The sequence below is a fragment of the Saccopteryx bilineata genome, chromosome 4 (genome assembly GCF_036850765.1).
Source record: "Saccopteryx bilineata isolate mSacBil1 chromosome 4, mSacBil1_pri_phased_curated, whole genome shotgun sequence".
Lineage (NCBI taxonomy): Eukaryota > Metazoa > Chordata > Mammalia > Chiroptera > Emballonuridae > Saccopteryx > Saccopteryx bilineata.
In genome coordinates this window covers 129,372,802-129,397,669 of record NC_089493.1, presented here as the reverse complement: position 1 = coordinate 129,397,669, position 24,868 = coordinate 129,372,802, and the positions used below count along the sequence as shown (strand labels likewise).

Here is a 24,868-nt window from a genome sequence, read left to right as displayed (position 1 = left end):
CATCACCTTCACCGCCACTACCATCCTCACCTTCACCACCATCACCGTTACAACCTCCAGCCTCCTTTTTATCCAAGCATGACATCCACCCAGATCTACCATTTTCAAGGTTAGCTTGAGGTGGATCTGAAAAGACACAAAGAAGAGGAGATTGGCAGGGGGAGGGCTGTTCTGTCCCTGTCTCCTAACAGGCCCCTGGTCCACACAAAACTCTGTGCAGTTCATTCACTTGGTATTCAATGGAATAATATAGCTGGTAATGGATTTGCTTTGCATTCCGCTGGATAACACGGTTAGTTATGAATTTATAATTTGCAGAGGGGGAGGCTTCCCCCCCCCCCCAGGCATCAGAGAAGCTGTTGCTTACAAACTTGAAATTTGCTGCCACAGATCCATCTGTAAATGACACCACTGCAGGCTGAAAGTCTCCCAGGCATGGGAACACTGTTCAGAATTAAACTGTGTTTGACAAGCACCCACTGTTCTGTCCTGCCCTGGCCCTGGTGGGTCCGCCCTTCCTCCTGGGTTCAGCCTCAGCCTTGCCAGTTTACCTCTCATTGTTTGGCCCCACCACCTTCCCCCACCAGCAGTCCAGTGTTCTGCTCCTGCTCCTCTCCTTCCACATCCAGAAGGGGGTCACTGGTCCAACCAAGGTCACACAGCTTTCTGCCAGAAAATGCAGACCAGCTCAGCTGGCGTGGGCATAACCTGGGTTGTGGGATGAACAAGGAATCCCATTGTCCACTTCTCCTAACTCTCTCTGGGCCTGTGTCTCCCCATCATTAATGGGTCCCCAAACCCCCTTAGATGTGTTCTCCTCAGATCTGTCATCCAGAGTGTGGATAGGCAAAGCCCACTCGGGAGAGTGCCCCCCTAACCAGGCCTGAGCCTAGAGGAGAGGGTAATAGGGGGGTGAGTCACAGAGCCAAGGCCCCAAGGGCAGGACCCAGCAGGGGTAGTGTTTGTGAGAATGCAGAGCACAGACTGCAGGGGCCCAAGCCTCTTTACCTCCGCTATTTCTAGGCACTTGTCCTTTATACCTTTTTCTCTTATTTATTCTTATGCTTCTCTCAATTATTTGCCAATTTATTCTTTGCTTTTTTTTTTTTTTAGTAAAAGTTTATCTTTAAACTTCTTTGTTGTTTGAACTTAGGATGAAAACAAAAGGGAGGCTCAGTCCATAGCTGGGCTGCAAAGTAAAATTGGTGCTTGGTAGGAAGGCAGAGCTGGAAAAGAATTTGGGGAACCTGTCAACAAAGAGTCAATCAACAAACATTTATGTGCTGCCCTCCCCACCAAGTGCCAGACACTGAGCCCTCACAGACTGGGACACAGGGACAAGTAAGACAGCGCAGTCCTGCCATGGAGGCTTAGCACAGAGGCAGGCCATGGTGCGGGCAGCTAGGATGAGGTGTGGTCAGTGCTCTGATAACGGGAATCTCTGTGTTGTGGCACCCCGCAGCAGAGGCACCAAAACTCGTCTAAAAGAGTTTAACCTGTGACATGCTACTGACAAGTTGTGTGTCCTCAAGCAAATGGTTTATCCACCCTGACTCTCTCATCAGTGAGTACTTGCTGCACATGGGCATGTATTGTAGCCAACAGGAGGGCTGTGATTCTTGCAAGAATGCAGACATAACTTCCCAGAGGGCCTGGTCTAGTCTTGGGGAGGGCTCTGGGAAGGCCTTCCTGAGGATTGAATTATAAACCAAGGCTTCAAGGGTGAGCAGGAGTTACCTGGGTGAAGAAAGGGTAAGAGTGCCAAAGTTCAGAGGCAAGAAATGTATGTGTGTCTGAGGCACAGTAAGGTCAATGTGGCTGAAGGGCAGAGACTAATGGGAGGTGAAGAGAAAGGGGAGCTGAGAAATTTAAAGGGACCAGACTATCCGTGGACTAGGGACCTGATGAGAATTTGAGACTTTAGGAAAATGTGGACCACTTGAGGGGTTTTAAGCGAGGGATGATATGTCCAACTCAAAGCTTTTTGAGATTCTTGTGGCTATTGTGGAGTGAATAACTTGGAAAGGACCAGAGAGCTCGTGTCAGAGGCTGGATTTCCTTGTCTGGTGGAGTGACGATGCTGCCTGAGACACAGGAGTGATGGCAGAGCATCGAGACAGGACATGTATTCAGGGGGAGGAATGAAAAGACAGGTAGAGTCAATGCCAGAGGTGGTGAGAAAGGAAAAAGGAAGAGCCCCCAGAGTTTCTGTAAGAGCAGCTGAGCTAGGGGACACGGGGGGAAAAACTGTTTAGGAAATACCCCAAATTCAGTTTTGAATCCAAGCTGCCCAGGAGGCAGGAGGATCTAAGTATCTGGAACTTGGAGAGAGTGGAAGCTAGAGACGCATTTTTGGGACAAGGGGCCGTACAGGTGTCGAAGGCAACCATGAGGGAGGAGGGAATGATGGAGGGGAAAGAGAGAGTGGTGTGAATGGGAAGGACAGAGAACTGAGCCCGGAGCAACTCCAGTGTTCAAAGATGGGCAGGGCAAAAAGCAGGCAGAAGAGGCAGAGAGCCCCCGGTGAACATGCCACAAACAGAAGCTAGGACACCTGGCACCCCTGACAGTAAGTGTGGGGAAGCGGCTAGCTGGCTACACAAAATACAGCAGGAGACAGGTCAGGTCAGGACTTGTGGACTGAGCATCCTGGAGGTCACCAATGACCTTGGCATTTACAGTTTTGTTAGGTCAGTAGTGGAAGTGGACCCCAGACCACAAAACAGAGAGGAATGAGTAAGAGCTGGGGAAGGAGAGGCAGGAAAGGCAGACAACTCTGGGTGTAAGGCTGGCCGTGGAAAGAAGGAAGATGAGACAGTCCTCAGAGGGGAGAGGGGGGTCTTACTTTTAAGATGGAAGAGTTTAGAGAGCAGGTTTAGATGCTGATGGAAAGGAGGGGAGGGAGGAGAGGGAAGAGTGAAGCGGGGGGCTCGAGAGGAGATAATGGACAGTGTATCATTCCCCAGAGGCAGCACATCGTTGTCCCAGGCTGGAGGGGACTAAATGAGGATGTGAGTACTCTGCAAAATATCATCTTCCTGTCATATCCCTATATCCCATTTTCAGAAGAGGACGCAGAGGCACAGAGAGGGCATGTGCTTGGTCTAAGTCACACAGAAGGGCTCTGTATATAGGGCTTTCCTGAGGAGAGCAAGGACTGAGTGTCAGAGGTTCAGGAGAGGGGTGAAGGCTTGGGATGTGTCTTGGGGTGCACCCCTGAGCTCTGAGACCTGCCTCTTCCCTCCAGCTTTTCCCATCTGCAGTTCTGGTAAGGGAGGGCTCTAGTGGTGCAGAGAGGGCCTCACACACTGGAGAGGATTTCAGGGGTTTCTGTTGGCTAACCTGTAGGGGATGGGTAGAGGGGAACATCCCAGGCAGAAAGGAGAGCAAGTGTAAGGAGGTGGTGGGGAGAAGCTTCAGGGAGCTCAAGCTGACAGAAGCATGGGGAGAAGAGGCGGCAGAGAGGAGGCTGGAGAGACAGACGAAGGCGAGCTTCTGAAAAACACAAACACCAAACCAAGGAGACTGGGCTTGCCTTGCAGGGCCTGGGAGCCACGGAGGGTCACAAATAGGCAGGTCAGGAAGCTGATGCCAACTGCAATGGAATTTTCAGGGTAAGTCTGAAGGTGGGCAGATACATTAGTTGGCCATCAGCTAACACAGGCACCAATGGTACAAGCAAAGAAAGAACCTGGTCATCAGTAGAGAGAAGAAGCCTGTCTATACAATGTCCAGAGGGTAGAATCAACAGGATTTAGTGACCAATTAGATGTGGGAGAATGGGAGTTTAGGATAATCTCAAGTTTCTGGCTTGTGTTGCAGGGTGGCAGGTGACACCATCTTCTGAGAAAGGGGAAGAGAAAAGGAAATATGTTTGAGGACACAGTGCCCCATAATGGGTTCTGGCTTGGGCATATGAAGTTTGAGATAGCTGAAGGACATTGCCATGGAATGTCCAGCAGGCAGGCAGCAATGTAGTCTGAAGCTTCGGAGAGGTCTCTTCTGGAAATAGCAAATTAGAAGTCAAGAACTTTTAGGGAGTGTGGAAGAGTTCAGCTGGGGAAGGGGTGTAGAGTGAGGAGCAAGTCTAGGTGAGAACTGCATGCATCGCTACTCTACGAGGGACTAAAGGAAGAAGAAAGAGCCCTTGCACCCCTCTGAGCAGCAGCACTCAGGGAGGTGGTAGAGAATCGGGAGTAATGACCTGTGATGTCACAGAGGAGAGGGTGCCTGGACGCAGGACAAGCTTAGCAAGTTCAGGTACCATAAAAGGGCTGCCTTGAACACAGGAGGAAAAGGGTCTGCCAGTCCTAGCAGGAACAAGGTCTTGCCCTGTGAGGGCACTCAGTAATGAAGGATGGCCGAAGCCAGGCTATCGGCTTTGAGGAGTTAGGTAAGAGGTGAGCAAGAGGAAGCAGCCAGGGCAGGAAAATCTGAGAACCTTGCCTCAGCTGGGGAGATGGCAGTGATTAGGAAGATGTCTCCAGATGGGGCTTCCCCAATATGAGCCTGCTACCGTGCAGCTAGCTTGTCATTTCCTCCTCATGCTGAAGTGGACTTCCCTGGGAAACTCAGATATAGACTCCCCTTTACTTGGGGTTTTTTCCCATGAAAAACTTGCCTATGGTGCTATCCCACTCACCCGCCCTTTGTTTGGAAAATTTCTCTAAGCCCCAAATATCAATAACAGTAGCTAATATGTATGGAATACATGCTAAGCCTTGTGCTGAACACATTACATGGAAGAAAGTGATTAAGTAACACTTCGAGACAACGGTCAGGAAGGTATTTGCAAAGAGGAAACTGAGGCTTGGGAAGAGTTAGTGAGTCACATGGTCAGCGGGGAAGGTGGTAGAGGAACCAGGTTGTCCCAATTCTCCCACCTAAGTGCTAGCTTCTCTGATGTCTCCCTCCTCTCTCTCCAAAGCTCAAAAATGTGCACTCTAGCTCAGGGACTGCAAGGACCCACTTCTTCCGGTTCAGCTTGTGGATTGAATCTTTGTTCTCTCCTGGCCTGCATGCCAACCTCAGCCCTGCACATTCAGCCACCATGGATGGCAGGCCAGTAAAAACAGCTTCCATTCTTCCAGCTTCTGCTTCACCTGCCCTAACCCGCGGCACTATGTGTGATGCCTCTTGTCCCTTACTTCACTCCAACCTCAAGGCAACCTTATACAGTTACGATTATTCTGCCTGCTTTACAGATAAGGAGCCTCAGATTCAGAGAGGGCAAACAACTTTCCCAAGATCACTAGGCTGATGAATAGCAGAACTTGGACCTGATGTAATAACCCCCCAAATACCCACCCTCCCCTCTGGTTTCAGGATCTTTGGACATCCCTTCCTCCACATCGAAGTCCTATCATTTAGTAGATCACCTGTTTATTCAGTATCCCCCTAGTGTATACATCAGGCTCCCATTGGTTGCATGAGACAGAAACTCACCAAACCAACTGGAGCAATGAGGAATCCACTGGCCCTTAGAGATGGGCAAGATGTTGTTGCAGCTCCCAGGATTGAAAGAACAGCAGGAACAAAGGCATAAGACCCAAAATTAGGACTCAGTGCTGCCATCGTGCCCATTAAATTTCTCTCCCATCTGTTGCTCTGCTTAATCCCTACATTCAATGGGAATGATGCCTTGTCCAAAGCCTCTGGCCCATAGCATTCAGCAGTGTGCTCAGTAGGAAGGCTTCCTCTTCCTGGCATCTACATATCAATCTCAGGGAATGCCTCTGATTGGCCCTGCTTGAGTAATATGCCCACCCCTTGAGCTGATCACTGGTGCTGGAGATTGAGCTTCTGGGATTCTTGCAGTGTGGGTCATATACCTGCCTGCTGGCAATGAGCTGAGCATGGGTGAAAGCAGCGGGACTTTTAACAAATAACCCATTGGGCCTATATAACAACAGGGAGTAATTTCCTAAAGGAACAGTATGCCAGAAATGAGTTGATGGAAAACAGGCCAAAGTCAAAGTCACTAGCCATCACACTCCACTCTACTGGCCCATGTGACAGATAGGGCAGATACAATACAGATACTCTCTTGGGAGCTCACAGCCTCACAGGGACATAAGCCTTATAGACATAAAGCTGTTACATAAGAGCCAAGACCAGCTACTGTCTATGAAGCACCTACCAGGTGCCAGGCTTTGGGCCAAGCATGTCCACATTCATTTTCTGATTCCATGTTCACAATGACCCTGGAGAGTAGGTCCTCTTAACCAGCTCTATTTTTCTGAGTCAAAATGACAGTAGAAAATAACATTTTTTTCTTTTTATATATATATATATATAGAAAGAAACATATATATACATTTATATATATAAAGAAACAAAATATATATGTATGTATACATACATATATACATATGTATGTATATATATATGTATGTATATGTATTATATTACTTCTATTGAGACCCAAGATCAATGAAGTATTAAGCAGTCACATCCATCCTCTCAAACTGAGTTGATTGTCTCCTAACACTCCCAGTTCAAACACCCTCCCTCATTTTGGAGGTAGGCAGGTGGTTCCACGGACTTGAAACTAGAAACTCATTTTACTTCCTCAGGCTGAGCCCATTTTGATCTTGGTCATCCACTAGCATCACAGCTTCCACGGAAGTGTTTAGTGGGACTGCCTAATTTCACTTTCTGAGACACCTAGAGTAGTCACATTCTCAGGCACTGAAAGTGAAATGGTAGGAGTCAGGGGTGAGCAGGAAAAATGAGCAGTTATTGTTTAACGGGGACAGAGTTTCAGCTTCTCATGATAGAGTTCTGGAGTGAGATGGTGGTAGCAAAAGGGCAACAATCTCTCTCTCCCGGGAGTTCAAGCCACCCCCCCACCCGTGGGCTAGCGTCAAATCACCATCCAGCTCCAGCTCCCTTGAACCCTCATCCACTTCTAGTTCAAAATTTGCACAACCCTGTCGTTTGAACTTTTAACAATCACTAACTCTGATTCTTCACCAACCACTCAGTTTTCAATGTCCAACAATTTGCTCCTGCCAGTTTCCATCCTCTATTCCCCTCCACTCCAACCACAAAACTTGCCCCTGACTCATCACCAGTGGCCTCCTATGGACACTTCCCATTCCTTCCCTTACAGCTGCTTGCTGCAGCCATTGACATTGCTGAGCACGTGCTTCCAACAAACCCTCTCCTGCAGGGCCTGACCTCTCTTGGTTCTCTAATCTCCCTGACCGTGGCTGTCCATCTCACTTGGGGACTCCTTCCCAGGGCTCTGATCTGGACCAGATACTTTCATTACTAGTTTGTGTAGTCTTTCTGCTCAATCTCATCCCCTGTAATGATGATCACATACACACACACACACACACACACACACACACACACTCTGGCCCAGGCATAGACCCAGATACCTGTCTTCAGGATATCTCCACCTGTTCCAAATTGGACTCCACTTCCTCATCCCAGACCTGTTCTCTAACTCAATTAGTGATCCAGCCATCTACTCAGGCTGCCAAGCTATAAGTCAGGGGCCTCCTGGATTCTCTGTCCTTAAAGTTCAACCAAGTCCTACCACATTCTCCTAAATTATTTCTCAAAGCATCCTCTCTTCTCCTTCACTGCTGCTGCCCTAGCTCCTCCTTCTTTCTCAGCTCCATTCAAGTGATAGCCTTCTAATTGGTCTCTGTTCTTCCGCCTAACCAGCAGGCCCACCAGTCACAATAACCCAGGGGAATCTTCCCAGAGGGCAGGCAGGACCAGGTTCCCTTCCGCCCCAGAATATAAAAATCTAAACTCCTAAACCGTGGCCTCTGAGTCTCTCCGGGATCTGGTCTTCCTCTAATCCACTCTCCACCAAGCTCTAAAATGCCACAGCTGGCTTAAATTCGCCCTCCCATCACTTCTGCATCTGAGCCCTGCTGTCTCCCCTCCTCACTGCCTGGAAGGTTCAGCTCCGCCTCCCTCACACTGACTGTCACCCGGATAGCCCAGCATCCCTGAGCCTTAGAGCTCAGGGTTGACTCCCCGAAAGGCTGTCAGCCCCAGCCTGGGTTGCTCCCCACCCTCCCTGTCCCTCACCATTGCTTAGAACTTGCTTTTGTCCTATACTTACCACCTTCGGTTTACTCAGGAGTGTCCTCCCAGCACCCCCCACGAGCTGTGAGCTTCCTGAAATGCTAGTTTTTCCTAACTCTACCCCAGAGTCTAGCATGGAGTCTGGTAAACAGAAATGCTGCGTAAATGTTGAATGTGATTGAATAACGTGGATGAAGTGACCTGTGTCTAAGGAATACCTGTCATCACAGGAGCCTCCAATCCCCAGCCGCTCCCAGGCCAGAGCTAGGCACACCGAAGGTGCTCAGTCAAGGTTGTCTATATTTTGTTTTCTCAATTAATCAGACTTACGGTAAGGTCTGGGGTAGTCTGAGGTATGATGGGGAGAAGAAAAAGGTCTGGATGCGGGCGACATCGCCAATAGCGACGCGTGGGGTGCACCGCAGTGGGGTGAGGAACAAAAGGGGTGTCTGGAAGGTGGGAAGAAACTCAGTCGGTAGCCTGCTGTCCGGTCGCGCCCCGAGGTCAGCGGAGTCCGGCCAGGCTAGTCCGCCTCCAGCCCCGCCAGCACAGGGCAGCTTCCTGCACCGGGTGGCGACAGCTCCGCTCGGCGCTCGCGGCCGCACTGGGAGGCGTGTGTGTCGCTTTAAAAGCTCCCTCCCGGAGCGCAGGGCCGGCCCTTTCCTGCCAGCGCCGAGCTCGCTTAGACGCGGAGCCCAGCGGCCTCGGAGGGAACAGCGTCTGGCCGGGCTGCCGGTCCGGCGGGGGCGCAGGTGGGCGGGGGGCGCGGGCGCGGACGATGCGGCGGCACGGGAGCGGGCCCAGGCCCCTGGAGCCGGGCGGGTCCCGGCGAGGCCGCGGATAGAGGCCCAGCCGGTGCCGGCGCCCGTGCGCCCGGTCCGCTGCTACCTGGAGCCCGAGAGGCGGCGAGCCGGGGAGCGCTGGCGGGAGGCAGCTGCCGGGGAGCGGATCCTCTAGCCCCACGCTTCCCGCCGGACCGGACCGGGCCGGGCCGCGCGCCCTCCCCCATCCTTTCTCCCGTTGCCGCGCCTCCTCCTCCTGCTTGTGTCGCCTCCTCCTCTACGCCCCGCGCCGCTCCGGCCCGCGTCCGGGCCGCGAACCGTAGCCGGGCCGGGCCCCCTGCCTCGCGCCCTCGCGGCCGGGCCCGGCGAGGACCAGTGCCGCGGCCGACGCCGCCCTCCCCTGGGGTCCGGTTGCTTCCGGACCTTTCCGACCGTGGACTGAGCGTCGACTGCGCTCTCGCCTCTGACCGAGCACAGGGCTGGACTGCGCGGACCCTCGCGGCCGCTCCGGACTCCGCGGGTGCGGTAGTGCGAGCGCGGACATCCCGAGTCTGGGCTGAGTGCGTCCGGGGTGCCTGGCGTTGCCGGCTTCTTCCAGGCAGGGCAGACCCCGCGGGCCGCGGCGGCTGCGCCAGCCGCTCCGGACTGAACCGAGCCAAGGCCAACGGTGCCGAGCCCGGGGAATGCCAGGGCCCAGCGCGGGCGGAGGGGATCCCCGCGCCCTCGATCCCTCCGACTGTGGCTCGCGCTCTGGGATCGGCCCTGCGTCGCCTCGGACGCCCTGCCCCGGGTCACCTGTGGTCTGAGAACCCCGGGCCCGCTGGACCCTCGCTCCTTCCCCACCCGGAGCCTCTTGGAGGTTGGAAGAGATTTTTCTGCCCCCCGTTCTCCGAGCGCGGAGGCCCCGCCCCCTCCCACTGCCCAGATGTCTCCCGGGGCGGCTCTGAGGACCTCCCTGAGGCCAGGGGCTGAAGGGTCCAGAGAGAGAAGCCCGCCCTAGGGAGCCCGGGGGGGGCCCCCTCAACCTCAATCTTGGGGCTTGGCCCCCAACGCTGCTCGGAAGGCAGGCTGGTGCCCCCACCCTCGGTGAGTCCGGAGCAGAACGGGATTCTGAGGGAAGGCGGGGCTGGGAAAGCAAGGGTCTGCTGGGAACTAAGGCACCCTACGGGCACTACGAGGGGAGGGCAGAAGACTGGAGAGACCCCCTGGTGAACAAACGGGGCAAGTCCTGGGTAGGGAGGGGGGCTTGGAGGGACCTGGGGCACAGAGCCCCATGGCAGGCTGAGGACTTCTGCCTCTAGAGCAGGGCCTTCCTCTTTTCCTTCCCAAAGAGGGGCTGTGCTGTACCATCTGCCTCCACCACCCCTCCCCACAAAGAAAAAATTTAATAAATCCCCAGTGAGAAAGGGTGCAGGCTGCGGAGAGGAATGAGGCAGCAGCGTTGACCAGCCGGTGCTGCAGCCTAGGAGTGCTGATGCCAGGCTTGATCTCTCTGCAGGGGGTGCCCTCCTCCAATCCAGCCCCCTTTCCAGAGCTGTTAACATCTGGAGCCCCCTCCACATCTGGAAGACCCCGGCCACCATCCTTCGGCAGGTGTCAGTTGCATCCAGAGACCTCTGCCTTTGCAACGCCCGAGAGTTGTGAGGGGATTGCTGCTGCCTTCCCCTATCCCAAGGGCATCTCCTACCCTCAGTCCCTGCAGAGTCATCCCCCTGCCGTGGTGTCCAGGCTCAGCCAGACGTCAGCCAAGCACACCTACAGGCACTTCAAATCCTAGAGCCCACTCCTGAGGTCCAAAGCCCCTCCCCTTGCCCTCCTGTGTCCTCACCTTGACCCCCTGTCAGATTCTGTCTCCCTCCCAGTGTCCCATTCCCCATCCAGAGGCAGAGAAGGCAGGGTGGCAGGGGTCAGGGGCTGGGTGAGGGCCACCCAGGGCCAGGGTGGGTTGGGGGGCCGTTAAGATGTGGAGCTCTGCCTGGCTGAGGGGGACTCTGTGGAGGCAGACTCAGTGTGTGCCTGGCTGGGGGGAGTATGGGCAGGCCTGCGGCCACGTGGTAAAGGATGAACATTCGGGGCACCCCGGACCTCGGGCAGCCCAGTGACAACCCAAGCAGTGGTGGGGGCCAGCGTGAGCGGATTCGACAGCGCATGAAGATGGTCATCGGGCAGCTCGAGGGCATCCTGAGGGAGCTCAAGGAAGTGGCCAGGGAACTCAGGGAGGTAAGTGAGGGGGCCAGACGGACTCTAGACCAGTTTTCCTGGGCCTGTCACAAGAATGTACTCTCACATGCATGTTCGTGTGTGTGCGCGCGCACAAAAAGCTGCATGTACATGTGCCACTCTACTGAATACTTCCTTCTCGTTTTGCTCTTCCCAAATCTGCTCTGCTAAAAACCTCATGGTAGTCCAGGGCTAGAGGGGTCCCTGTGTTGCAGAGACTGCTTGGTCCCATGACTCTGTGGTTAGCACTCACGGCTGCCAAGGTGGCCAATAAGGACTGAATCCCAATATAACTTCTTTGTGGGATACACTCCTCTGGAGCCCAAGTGGACCTTTGACCCCACCATCTGCCTCCCAGGCTCTGAGCTGGCCACAGGGATCCCTGGGAGATTATGGATGGCTCTAATGAGGCAGTACCCCTGCTTGGGGTCCAGCTTAGAGCATTCTTCAGATACTCAGAACCCTTGATTCTAGAAAAATTAGAGCCAGCTAGGTCTATCCTGCCCTGAGGTGGGAATGAGTCTGGGGAAGTGCTGGTGGGTGCCAGAGTTCCTGTGCACAGTGGCAGGGGCAGGGACTTCCTCTTAAGGGATGTATTCCCATCCCACAGTTCTGAATGTTCTTTTACTAAGGCTGAAAAGTCACTGAGACCCTAGAATATGTGTCCCTCTCTGTCTCTCTAAATGGAGCCCAGTTTAATTACCACTTCCCACAAAGCTGGGGTAATGAGGTACACGTGTCCTCGGCCCTGCCCCCTGGGTTCTGTTAGAGCCCAAGATGCATGACCAGCGTTCTGAGCCACTGGCCTGAATTTGCCCACTGGGTGCCATTACACCAGCCAGGTGGGCTTTAGGCAAATTTCAACTCCTTGTAACCAGAGCCCCTGCAGAGAAGGCAGGGAAAGTGATTGCACTGGAATATTGGCTTGGGCTCTCCTCACCAGCTATGCAGGGAGGATGGGGGTTCTAGCAAGATTGAGGAGAATGGGTGATGGTTGGTACCAACTCCAGACTGGCAGTGGCATTCTATCCTGGCCTGAGAGCCAAGGAGCAGGACATGTTTGAAAGGCACTGTGTCCAGAGTGGAGATGTGGGATAGGAGCTGAGGTTGGGCAGCTGCCCCTTTGCCCAGAGTCAGCCTCATGGCACCTGCCAGGAAGTCCTTCCTTGGGAAGTGAGAATGACTGTTGCTGCAGGTGCTTCTGTCCAAGAACTGGGACGACCATTGTCTGGGCTGAACATCTCTAGGAAAGACAATTTGGTGGTCAAGACCCCTGAGCAACCTCTCCTCCCCCAACCTCATTGGTCCAAAGGACTGCCAATCCCCTCCTCATCCCTCCCCACCCCCACCCCCCATTCATTCCAGATGTTCTGTGGTTCCATCAGAGTCATGGGAACTGTCCAGAGTCTCTTGAGCAGGGGCATGGGACCTATGCCCCAGAAGGCCTACTCAGAAAGAACCAGATTGACTCTAAGCCTGGAAGTCAGCTTTAGTATATAGCACAAAGCCTACTCCTAACTGACCAATTGAGCACCTTGCAGGCATCCGCTCCCCCCTCTAGCCCCCCCTCAGAGCGATTTAGAGCTTGAAGGCATACCACAGGTCATCCAGACCAGCCCTGTTTATTACTGTTGATGAAACTGAGGCCCAGAGAGGGACAGAGGCTTGTCAAAGGTCACAGAGCCTACCAGGGGCACTCAGTAACAGTCAGGTCTTGATGCCTTTCTGGGCCTTCCACAGGTAGGCTAATGGGCAACCTCTTTTCATTTGGTTAGGGACCTTCTAGAGTTGAAGCCTTCTGCTCATCCTGTGACACTCTGAGAGGGTGCCCTTTAGAGGACAAGGCAGGATGATCAGAAGCACTAGGGTTTGTCTGCAGATCTTTGAGACTGCCTCTCTCTCCCTTTTCAGGACACATGCTCACCCACTCCCATTCCCTGAACAGCAGAGCTTCAGGCTCATGGACTGTACAGCCCAGAGGCCTGTGCCAGGATGGAGAAAGAGGAGTCCCCTCCCCCTACAGCCCCTATAGGCCATGTGCCTCCACACGAGACTTTGGCATGTTGCTATGGCAACCAGAATCTACCCTATATGTCACCACCTGCCCCCTGCCAATGGTACCCAGCTAGGAAAGGGGGGCAGGCCTCAGAGCTCCCCCACTCCCCAGGCTGGGTCTGGATATGGAGTGATGGGCAGAAGGAATGTTGGGAAAGCAGGTAAGCTCCTAGAGGCCCAGGCAGAAGAGGAGATGCTATTCCCAGAAGGTGGTACTTGTAAGGAATGGGGTTACCACTTAGGGGTGCCAGGCTCCAGTTTGAGATAAAGGGTTGCAGCCCCTTTCCCCCCATCCCTGGGAGCCTGAAATCTTGGCTCCTGGTCCTCCAAAGAGGCTGTAAAGCTGCCTTTCCATCTCAGGCACTTTGTAGGGCATTTTTCAGTGGGGGGCGCGGGTAGGCCCAAGGTTGAGAGGGCTCCCCACTTTCTAGGCAGCACCAGCTCGGAGCTCGCCAGCTGGGTTCTTGTCTCTGAAGCACTTAGCTATGAAGCCAAGATTCATATACAAGACTGCCAGGGAGAACACAGGGTGCTTGACGAAGGAGCAAGGCCAGCAGAGAGGAAGGGCTTCACTGTACCTCCTCTGCTGTGCCCCTTCCTTCTCCATCTGTGCTCCCTTCCCCAGAGACCATGGGTCAAGGCAAAGCCTCCTCACTCTCTTGAGCCCGCAGCCTGAAATTCATAGAAAAATGAGAAGCATGAAAGCACCGCCCCAGGCTATTCCACCCCGGAGCCTCAGTCTGCTTATCTCTAAAATGGAAATGCAGATAATTCATACCTCAGAGTGATCTCCAAGGATTTATATGAGGCTTGGCACACTGTAGGGGGGCCAGCATCTACTCACACCCCTACAGGATTTGGCATTCAGTCTCCCATATCTTCCTTGCCCTCCCCTGCAGCTCTACCACTGCCCTCCTCCCAGGAAGATAGGGGACAAGTTCTGTCTCATGGGTGAGGAAGGTAGTTTTATGAACTAAGTGAGGTGAGAAGGTAAAAGTGTCTTGAAAGCAAACATTGTGCTTCAGAGGGAGGTGACATCAATCATTAATTAGCTCCAGTCTCTCCTAGGTCCCCCAGTCGTCCAGGGTGCCAGGCCAGTCCCCACAGGCTCTCTAAGTTCCACAGGATTTTGTGGATCTTAATGTAGAGAAACAAGGCAGCCAAGGAGTTGTTGACAGGAGAGAGAGGTGGGGGGAAGACAGGAGAGGTAGGGGGACCAGAGGTGGGGGGAAGACAGGAGAGAGAGGTGGAGGGAAGACAGGAGAGAGGTGGGGGGATGACAGGAGAGGTAGGGGGACCAGAAGTGGGATGACAGGAGAGGTAGGGGGACCAGAGGTGGGGGGATGACAGGAGAGAGGTAGGGGGACCAGAGGTGGGGGATGACAGGAGAGGTAGGGGGACCAGAGGTGGGGAGAAGACAGGAGAGAGAGGTAGGGGGGCTCAGATGTCTCCAGTTCACATCTGAGCTCCCACACCCTTCCTACCTAGCTGTGTGAACATACGAAAGTCACTTGACCTGTCTGTGCTTTCGTGTTGCATCTCTGAAATGAGGGTATAAGACTTTATGCCTCCTTCCCCCCATCAGCACGGAGGTGGCGGTTAGGATTAAATGCGATAGTATATATAATGTCCTTAGCATGGTAATGGTCACAAAACTAGCTCTCTAGCTGTTAGGTATTGTTGGTGAAATATTTTAGCACTGGCCTGCTCCTCAGCTCCACACGAGGCCTTGTTCTTTTGGAGTCACATTGGCTTCTCTGCCACCACAATCAGGGAGGTCAGAGCAGGGGCCCTACAGTGGGCAGCCACTCTTCTGGCTGGGAGAGGGGAGTGTGATGGAGGTGGGAAGCAGGTCTCCAATGAGATGGCTTTGGATGGAGACTGAAGGAAGGGAAGTGAGAGTACACTTTCAACGCATAGCTGGAGAGGAGCCTCCAAGCAGGGGTTCAGCCAGCACAGAGGTGCTGGGGAGGGTGTGTGCTCTGCACAGTCAGGGATCAGGGTTGGCAGGGAAGCTGGCAGGGCCCAGTGGAGTAACCCAGAGGAGGAGAGCGGGAGGCAGGGGCACATGGAGCATGCAGGCCGCAGAACAGAACTTGGGTCTTGTCCTCCGTGGGAACCCCACTGGTTCCCCAGGAAACTCCTTGTTTCTGAGTGGAACTCTGCCTTGTCCCCGCTGTTCTCCCTGTTCCCTACCAAGCAGGAGTCCCCAAGGGCAGCAGCCAAGGCCCCCCAGATGCTGAGCTTACCTTCAGTAGTTATGTGGCCTCTTCCTCCTTGGTCCCCCCCCCAAGATGTCACTCAACATGGGAGCTCAAATGTTCCTGTGCTGACCACTGGTATCCCTCACATCATCACTGGCCACTGGGTAGGCTATAACTAAAGAGCCTAGTTGCCCACTGCGGCCTGAAAACCTCAGGAAGATGGAGAGGTGGGCAAAACCCTCTTGCAGCCTAAGATGTGAGTGAGGATCCCCCACCTGATTTTTTAGGGGCCAGGCACATGGCATTTGTGCCATCCATTGGCAAGATGTCATGTCTGAGGGGCCAGGAAAGCCACGGGCTGTAGGGCATGAGGTAAATGTGGCCCAGTCAGGAAGAAGCTGGAGCAGGAGAGGCTGGGGACCACGAAAAAAGTGGGTCAGCTCCATCACCCGCAACTTAGCAGGAATTGTGCGGATTTTTCTTTTTTTTTCTTGCCTCCCTTTTTCCTTTGTGTGCCCCTCCTCTGGATAGATTCACCAAACTTCATGGCCGATTAGGCCAAATTGCAGGATGGGAGTCATGAATCATGGTCAACTCACTCCCCCCATCCTCAATGTCACAGCCCCCAGGAAGACAATAAATAACATAATCACAGAATTAAAAAGTAATCAGTGGTCATAAATAATGCAGAATCCCCAGTTATGTAACCAGCGACCCAGAGCTGGGAGTAGGGGAGGCAAGGAGGTAGCAACTTACCAAGAAAAGTGAGGGAACCAGAGGTAAAGGGAGGACAGAAGAGAGAGTTGGGGGGACCAGAGGTGGGGAGAAGACAGGAGAGGTAGGGGAATGACAGGAGAGAGAGGTAGGGGGACCAGAGGTGGGGAAAAGACAGGAGAGAGAGGTGGGGGGGAAGACAGGAGAGAGAGGTGGGGGGAAGACAGGAGAGAGAGGTGGGGGGAAGACAGGAGAGGTAGGGGGACCAGAGGTGGGGGGAAGACAGGAGAGAGAGGTGGAGGGAAGACAGGAGAGAGAGGTGGGGGGATGACAGGAGAGGTAGGGGGACCAGAGGTGGGGGGATGACAGGAGAGAGGTAGGGGGACCAGAGGTGGGGGATGACAGGAGAGGTAGGGGGACCAGAGGTGGGGAGAAGACAGGAGAGAGAGGTAGGGGGAAGACAGGAGAGGTAGGGGGACCAGAGGTGGGGGGAAGACAGGAGAGAGAGGTGGAGGGAAGACAGGAGAGAGAGGTGGGGGGATGACAGGAGAGGTAGGGGGACCAGAGGTGGGGGGATGACAGGAGAGAGGTAGGGGGACCAGAGGTGGGGGATGACAGGAGAGGTAGGGGGACCAGAGGTGGGGGAAAGACAGGAGAGAGAGGTGGGGGGAAGACAGGAGAGGTAGGGGGACCAGAGGTGGGGGGAAGACAGGAGAGAGAGGTGGAGGGAAGACAGGAGAGAGAGGTGGGGGGATGACAGGAGAGGTAGGGGGACCAGAGGTGGGGGGATGACAGGAGAGAGGTAGGGGGACCAGAGGTGGGGGATGACAGGAGAGGTAGGGGGACCAGAGGTGGGGGAAAGACAGGAGAGAGAGGTGGGGGGATGACAGGAGAGGTAGGGGGACCAGAGGTGGGGGGATGACAGGAGAGAGAGGTGGGGGGAAGACAGGAGAGAGAGGTAGGGGGGCCAGAGGTGGGGGGAAGACAGGAGAGAGAGGTAGGGGGACCAGAGGTGGGGGGAAGACAGGAGAGAGAGGTAGTGGGACCAGAGGTGGGGGGAAGACAGGAGAGAGAGGTAGGGGGACCAGAGGTGGGGGGATGACAGGAGAGAGAGGTAGGGGGACCAGAGGTGGGGAGATGACAGGAGAGGTAGGGGGACCAGAGGTGGGGGGAAGACAGGAGAGGTGGGGGGATGACAGGAGAGAGGTAGGGGGACCAGAGGTGGGGGGAAGACAGGAGAGAGGTAGGGGGACCAGAGGTGGGGGATGACAGGAGAGGTAGGGGGACCAGAGGTGGGGGAAAGACAGGAGAGAGAGGTGGGGGGATGACAGGAGAGGTAGGGGGACCAGAGGTGGGGGGAAGACAGGAGAGAGAGGTGGGGGGAAGACAGGAGAGAGAGGTAGGGGGGCCAGAGGTGGGGGGAAGACAGGAGAGAGAGGTAGGGGGACCAGAGGTGGGGGGAAGACAGGAGAGAGAGGTAGTGGGACCAGAGGTGGGGGGAAGACAGGAGAGAGAGGTAGGGGGACCAGAGGTGGGGGGATGACAGGAGAGAGAGGTAGGGGGACCAGAGGTGGGGAGATGACAGGAGAGGTAGGGGGACCAGAGGTGGGGGGAAGACAGGAGAGGTGGGGGGAAGACAGGAGAGAGGTAGGGGGACCAGAGGTGGGGGGATGACAGGAGAGGTGGGGGGATGACAGGAGAGGTGGGGGGATGACAGGAGAGGTAGGGGGACCAGAGGTGGGGGGATGACAGGAGAGGTAGGGGGACCAGAGGTAGGGGGATGACAGGAGAGAGAGGTAGGGGGACCAGAGATGGGGGGAAGACAGGAGAGGTGGGGGGATGACAGGAGAGGTAGGGGGACCAGAGGTAGGGGGATGACAGGCGAGAGAGGTAGGGGGACCAGAGGTAGGGGGATGACAGGCGAGAGAGGTAGGGGGACCAGAGGTGGGGGGATGACAGGAGAGGTGGGGGGATGACAGGAGAGGTAGGGGAACCAGAGGTGGGGGGATGACAGGAGAGGTAGGGGGACCAGAGGTGGGGGGAAGACAGGAGAGGTGGGGGGATGACAGGAGAGGTAGGGGGACCAGAGGTGGGGGGATGACAGGAGAGAGAGGTAGGGGGACCAGAGGTGGAGGGAAGACAGGAGAGAGAGGTAGGGGGACCAGAGGTGGGGGGAAGACAGGAGAGAGAGGTAGGGGGACCAGAGGTGGGGAGAAGACAGGAGAGAGAGGTAGGGGGACCAGAGGTGGGGAGATGACAGGAGAGAGAGGTAGGGGGACCAGAGGTGGGGGACCAGAGGTGGGGGGATGACAGGAGAGAGAGGTAGGGGGACCAGAGGTGGGGGGAAGACAGGAGAGAGAGGTAGGGGGACCAGAGGTGGGGAGAAGACAGGAGAGAGAGGTAGGGGGACCAGAGGTGGGGAGATGACAGGAGAGAGAGGTAGGGGGACCAGAGATGGGGGGAAGACAGGGGAGAGAGGTAGGGGGACCAGAGGTGGGGAGATGACAGGAGAGAGAGGTAGGGGGACCAGAGGTGGGGGACCAGAGGTGGGGGGACCAGAGGTGGGGGGATGACAGGAGAGGTGGGGGGAAGACAGGAGAGGTGGGGGGAAGACAGAAGAGAGGTAGGGGGACCAGAGGTGGGGGGAAGACAGGAGAGAGAGGTAGGGGGACCAGAGGTGGGGGATGACAGGAGAGGTGGGGGGATGACAGGAGAGAGAGGTAGGGGGACCAGAGGTGGGGGGATGACAGGAGAGGTGGGGGGAAGACAGGAGAGAGAGGTAGGGAGACCAGAGGTGGGGGGATGACAGGAGAGGTGGGGGGAAGACAGGAGAGAGTTAGGGGGACCAGAGGTGGGGGGATGACAGGAGAGGTGGGGGGAAGACAGGAGAGAGAGGTGCAGGACTGCCCATCCTCATTCTGGCTCTAGGCTTTTGTGGAACGCAGCCATGTTTCCCTCGGAGCAGCAGCTCAGGGATGGCTAGAGGGAGGGCTGGAGCAGGCAATACTGAGGTGTCCAGGACCAAGGAAAAGACCCCCCTAGTAGTTTTTATTAAGATGTCTCAACTAATCTACATATTCAACAGCTGTATCTGTGAAGTGTGCACCAATCCCTGGTCCAGATGGGATGCAATGTTGCACGAGGCATTCCCTGGCCCACATCTTGTGGGGAGAAGGTATCAACCACATTATAATCTATATGCTCATCATAGTGTAGCTGTGATAAATACTGGATAATATTTTAAGGAAATTTGTCCTCAACTAGGGATGAAGGAAGACTTCCTTATGGAACTGAGATGAAGTGAGTAGGACAGGAGCCAGGCCCTCAGGTCAGGCCCAGGGCTAAGTAAGCTGCAAAAGGGGTGTGTAGGAGTGGGGAGGAGGCAGGCCTGGCAGGGTGCAGAGCAAAGGGCCCTTAGCCCAATTTGGTGTGGGGCGGTGCTTGGAGGCTCAGGAGTCCGGGGAGCATGGAAGTGCTGGAAGCGGAAGGGTGCTAGGTCCCATGGGCCCATTAGGAAGTTCCCTGGATGCAGGGGCAGCAGGAGCTGGACAGGAAGCTACTGCCGGTGGAAAGGCCTAGTGTGATGAGTGTGAATGGCGTTCAGGTGTGGGGAGCTGACTCTGTGACTAGGACAGAGGTTGGGGGTACCCTTGGGTCAGGGCTTGGGACCCTCAGAGGACTCTGAGTCAGTCCTCAGCCCTGCCGTTCCTCTCCTATGCTCCCTTTTACCCCTCCCCCCCCCATAGGTCATTTATCTTCTTAAGGGACCATGCCCAGGAGTCAGGACTCAGCTGAGCTCTGTCCAGTCTCTGGGCCTCAGTGTCCCTATCAGCAAGCCCAGTAAGAAGGATGGGGGATTCAACAGTATGTCCAGGCCCTTCTGGCTTTGAGGTTCTAGGATTCTGTGATTTTTATGGTTTCATTTCTCTCTCCATTCTCCCTCTCCTCCTCTCTTTTTTTCCTGTGTATATAATTATTTCCCCTGTGCTCCAAAATAATCTCAAATTACATGCAGGCAAAATGATTATTAAACCTCAGAGCACAATCACACATTTCAAGACATCCACAGCAGCAAGGCAGGTAACATGGGGCCTGCCCCACACCTGCCCTCCCACTGGCCCCATGAAATGAGGCGCAGGGTTATGTACTGACTGGGCCTTGCATACAATCTGAGTACCCTTTGGTACCTCACTTAAGACCACTTATCAGGTGGGTTTGACCTGCCCCGCCCACGGAGCAGGGCCAGGTTTGCTTGTGGGCCTCAACCGTTTGGCTTTTGTAACTTCTTTGGCTCCTGAAGTTTCATCTGGAAACAGCCCTACCTTGGGGAACATAAGTGCCACCTGTGTGCTGGGGTTTGAAAGGCCCAGCCTGTCCCATTCTGCACAGGCGCCAGAAGCACCCCCATCAGAGTGTCATTCCTTCAGTGAAGAATTGACTGCCATCAGCTGTTGGACCTGGTGCCAGGGGCCTGGTCACATGTTAGTGCCCAGTGTGCATTGTGGATACTGTTCTAGATGCTCTCCATGCATCCAGTCATTGAATCCTCACAACAGCCTAACAAAGTAGGTTCTATGAGGGTTCTCCCCTTTGCTGATGGAACTTACACACAGAGACACTGTGTGACTTGGCTAAGGTCACAAAGCCAGTAAGCTGCACAGCGAGTCGGACCCCAGGTGTGGTTCCAGAGCCAGGTTCTCGGGTGCTTGGGTATACTGACCCTGCCGTTTAGTGCACGTTCATATCTATTTCTCCGTCACCTGGGTGAGGAGGAGAGTGTCATCCCACTCTACAGGGAAGGAAAACGGGATTACAGAGAGGAAAGACTTGGGGCTCAAATCCAGGCCAGCCCTTTCCCCTTCCCTCCACACCCCCAGGGTGGAGCCAGAGCGGGGTTCTAAGGAAGAAGGGGAGGGCCTGAAATTGAAGGCCACCTGAGATGTCTCACAGGGGCCTTGCACAGGGGGAGTGTGTTTAGGCCTGAAGGCTTCAGGAATCCTGCACTGTGCACTGTGGGTCTTTCTCACAGGAGGTGAGGAGCCCAGCCTCTAGGCCTGGCCTGACCTCTGCGACTCTGGGCCATCACATCCAAATAGCTGAACTCCGATTCCTATTAGTGTTGCCCTCTTACTCAGCAGTGGACTCTCAGCAGCCAGCTTGATCAGAGGAGTCTAACTGGAGGGCGTGGCTGCCCAGAGGTGCAAGGCCACTCCTAAGGCCAGCAATGCCCTGAGCTGCTATTTTTTCATCAGCCTAAATCCCAGGCCTCTGGCCAGTGGTACTCAAAAGTGTGTCCCAGGCTGACAGCTGCAGTGCAGGGAAGCCTGTTGGATCTGCACCTTCTCAAAACTAACCTAGAACCTGCCAAATCAGGACCTTGGGGGTATGGGTGGAGGCAAACCCAGTCTGAGAGCTCTAGGCCAGAACCCCCACCAGCCCTCAGGAGGGGCTTGGGTTGAACAAGGACTTCTGGAGGATATGAGCTTCTCTGTGGTAGGGGGAGACATAAACAGCAGTGGCCAGATTGGAGAGTGAGCCCCAGGCCTGTCACCTGCCCAAACCAAGAAACCACAGTGGCACGCAGAGCAGTGTGCAGTCTTGCAGGGGCGCGGTGACGGCAAGATCTCAGCCTCCCAGTGACTGATGTCTCAGCCCATCATGTTTGATCTCATGAGGTGACAATCTTGTGGCTGGGGAGTCTGATGCACGGTTGATGCTCAGAGATGGGAGATGATGTCACTTTATCACCAGTGCCTCACAGGATCCCTTCACTTTTCCTCGTGAAGCTGTGGTGAGGTTGACAGAGCTGCAGTTATCAGGGCTACTTGATGGTGAATGAAGCGGAGTTCGAGAGGAGTTATGTGACTTACCAGAGACTCAAAGAGCAGTCTAAACCCAGATGTGTTTTTTTTCTTTTTCCAAGTGAGAGGAGGGGAGATAGACTCCCACATATGCCCCAATGGGGATCTATGGGGATCTATCCAGCACCCCCCTCCCCCATCTAGGGCCAATGCTCTGCCCATCTGGGACCATGCTTGCAACCAAGCTATTTTTAGTACCCGGGGCCAGTGTGCTTGAATCATTGAGCCATGGCTGTGTGTGAGGATGAGAGAGTGAGAAAGAGGGGAGGAGAGGGGGAGCGGTAGAGAAACAGATGAGTCACTTCTCCTGTGTGCCCTGGCCGGGAATCGAACCCAGGACTTCCACTCATCGGGTCAACGCTCTACCACTGAGCCAAACTGCCAAGCCCTGGAACCCAGGTTATCTTAACTCCCTTCAGCTCTTCTTCAGGCCTCAGCCAAGTGTTCTGGCCACCCTTGACCTGGGACATGGCAAAAGGGCATCCTTAGACATCAACACCTAAAACAGCTTCTCCAGTCACTCCTAGCATCTCAGAGATGAAAGGAACCTTGGAGACCAACCCACTCACCCAGCTTCCCACTTCCAGACTGAGAAACTGAGACCTAAGTGGGACATTCACTGACCAGGTCACCTGCACGGAAACCCCTCACTCCTGACCAAGCAGACATCCCACTGACCCAGACCCCTCCTGACGCCTCTGTTATGTCTTTCCTTTTTAACTTTGGGACACTTCTCACCCCCCACTGCTCACCAGACACCTAGCACATGTCTGCACAGCAGCAGTCCTCAGTGAAGTTTTGTCGATTAGGAACTGCATTACGTAATCAGTTAATTGACTGACCTGACTCCAGGTAAGAACACTGGAGAGGTGCTGGGAGAGGGCCCTAGGCTTGGTGACTCACTGTGTATGGCTTTATCTCTGGGTCTCTTGGTTCCTCTGCTTTGCTTTTGATGTTTTGCTTTTTTTTTTTTTTTTTTGGCCTGAAGCCTCTCTCCTCCTCTCCACTGTCCTCTCCCTCTGTCTCTGATTGTGTCTCTCTCTTTGCCTCACCATCTTCATTCCTAACTCATGCGCTGACAGTAGCATAGGCCAGGGGATGTCCTGAGGCAGGGCTGCCCACATGGTCAGAATTTCAGTCCTTGTGGGGTGGGCAGGTGCGGTGACCTTGCCACTGAGTGGCTCCCCCTCCCACCCCAACTGCATTTAACAGGCAGCTCTGGGCCCAGGATGGATGGGGTTTTTTATTGCATACCAAGTAATGCTTGTTTTATTCCTTCCCCAACAAGCCAGGATTGATCTCCAGGCAGCAGTGGTCAGGGAAAGGAAGGAGTGAGAAAATTCTGGGGTGCGTAGGGGTGGGGTGGTAGAGACCCTTGGGACAGTCGCCAACCAGCTGCACAGGCTGGTCTGGCATGCTTCTTCATGGTCACCCTGTATCATTTCTCTGCGAGGGTGGGTACAACTCTCACCTATCTTGCCCTCTTTAAATGCCCCCCTACCTCAGTCAAAGGAGGATCAAGTCTCCAGAGCAGCAGCTGACCATGGGGGAGAGAGTTGTGTGAATGGACGGAGTGCAGGGCTGGAGGGCAGTCCCCCGCCAACCAGGAGACTGAGGAGTGAAAAACTGGAATGGCTGGAACAAGGTCCGTTCCCCCCAGCCCAGTCTGGGCCTCCACAGGGCAAAGAAGCCTGTGACCTCACCATCCTATAGGGTCACCAGCTGGGGGATGTGGGCGGGAGCATGATCACACCCAAGTGATGCCAGATCCCGCCTGCCCCTCTCACGCCTCATGCCTCTGCCCTTCCCGGCCAGGTGGTGAGCCAGATAGATAAGCTAACCTCAGACTTTGACTTTGAACTGGAGCCGGATGACTGGACCACAGCCACTGTGAGCAGCACCTCCAGCAGCGACAAGGCTGGTGTGGGCGGCCCCTTTGACTTGGGCCACCTGGACTTCATGACAGCCGACATCCTATCAGACAGCTGGGAGTTCTGCTCCTTCCTGGATGTCTCTACCCCGCCAGACTCCGTGGATGGCCTTGAGCCAGCCCGACCAGGAACTGTCCCTGACTACCGACTCATGAACGGCGGCATGCCTATCCCCAATGGGCCACAGGTGGAGACCCCAGACTCCTCCAGTGAAGAGGCCTTCAGCACCGGCCCTGTTAAGGGCCAGCTGCCCCAGCGGACCCCAGGCACACGGGAGAGAGTGCGATTCAGCGACAAAGTGCTCTACCATGCTCTGTGCTGTGACGACGAGGAGGAGGATGGCGAGGAGGCAGCGGCAGAGGAGGAGGTGGGCCTGTCCCCAGAGCCTTCCCATACAGAGGCCCACGTGGGCCTCCTCAAGACCTCCCTGACCCCCAGCAAGCTGAAGCGCTCTCCACTGACTGGCCGACACTCAGGCCCCGCCTCGGTTCCCGAGCAGACTCGAAGGGTCACGAGGAACAGCAGCACCCAAACAGTGTCAGACAAGAGCACGCAGACGATGCTCCCCTACACGGCCACCAGACAGAAAGCCAAGGGGAAAAACTAGGGGCAAGGAGGGGCTGGGGGTGGCGGGTGCATAGAGTTATAAATATATATATATATATGTATGTATATATATATTTAAACAAACACGGTCGTAATAAAATTTTAAAATGCTAAGAATCCAGTCCCACAGGCCCCAAACCTTTCTTGGAGCTCATCTTAGGCAGAGTTGCCGGCTTGCCTCCTAGGGCCCAGGAATCATATCCAGAACCTCCTTCCTTTCCTTCTCGTCACAGTGCTCCTGAGAGGGGGCAGTGTCCCAAAGTGGATCAGTCAGGTCAGGTGGGTCTAACCTGGGACTCTTCTCAAGTCTGACTGCTGACGTGGGCCAGGTCCCCGAGGGACTCAGCTGCTGAGGCAGGCTGTCAAGGAGCAGCATGCAAGACTAAGGCTAACTGGGATGCCAGGGAGACCGGAGGCCTGAGGGCCCAGGGCAGGTGTCACTC

At 55.0% G+C, this 24,868-nt stretch overlaps 1 protein-coding gene across 2 annotated transcripts; it reads left to right on the top strand.

Annotated features, from left to right (window-relative positions):
- The first annotated feature begins 8,414 nt into the window (after positions 1–8,414).
- Positions 8,415–24,467, top strand: INSYN1 (inhibitory synaptic factor 1). 2 transcript variants are annotated; one of them, XM_066278107.1, is made up of 3 exons: positions 8,415–9,920; positions 10,333–11,054; positions 23,704–24,465. In XM_066278107.1, exons 2-3 carry the CDS (start codon positions 10,896–10,898, stop codon positions 24,424–24,426), a joined length of 882 nt encoding a protein of 293 aa, XP_066134204.1. In that variant the 5' UTR covers positions 8,415–9,920; positions 10,333–10,895; the 3' UTR covers positions 24,427–24,465. The 2 variants fall into 2 exon arrangements, with proteins under 2 accessions (XP_066134204.1, XP_066134205.1); XM_066278108.1 differs by lacking the exon at positions 8,415–9,920 and adding an exon at positions 23,395–23,533 and having other exon boundaries at positions 10,927–11,054; positions 23,704–24,467.
- Positions 24,468–24,868: the final 401 nt, after the last annotated feature.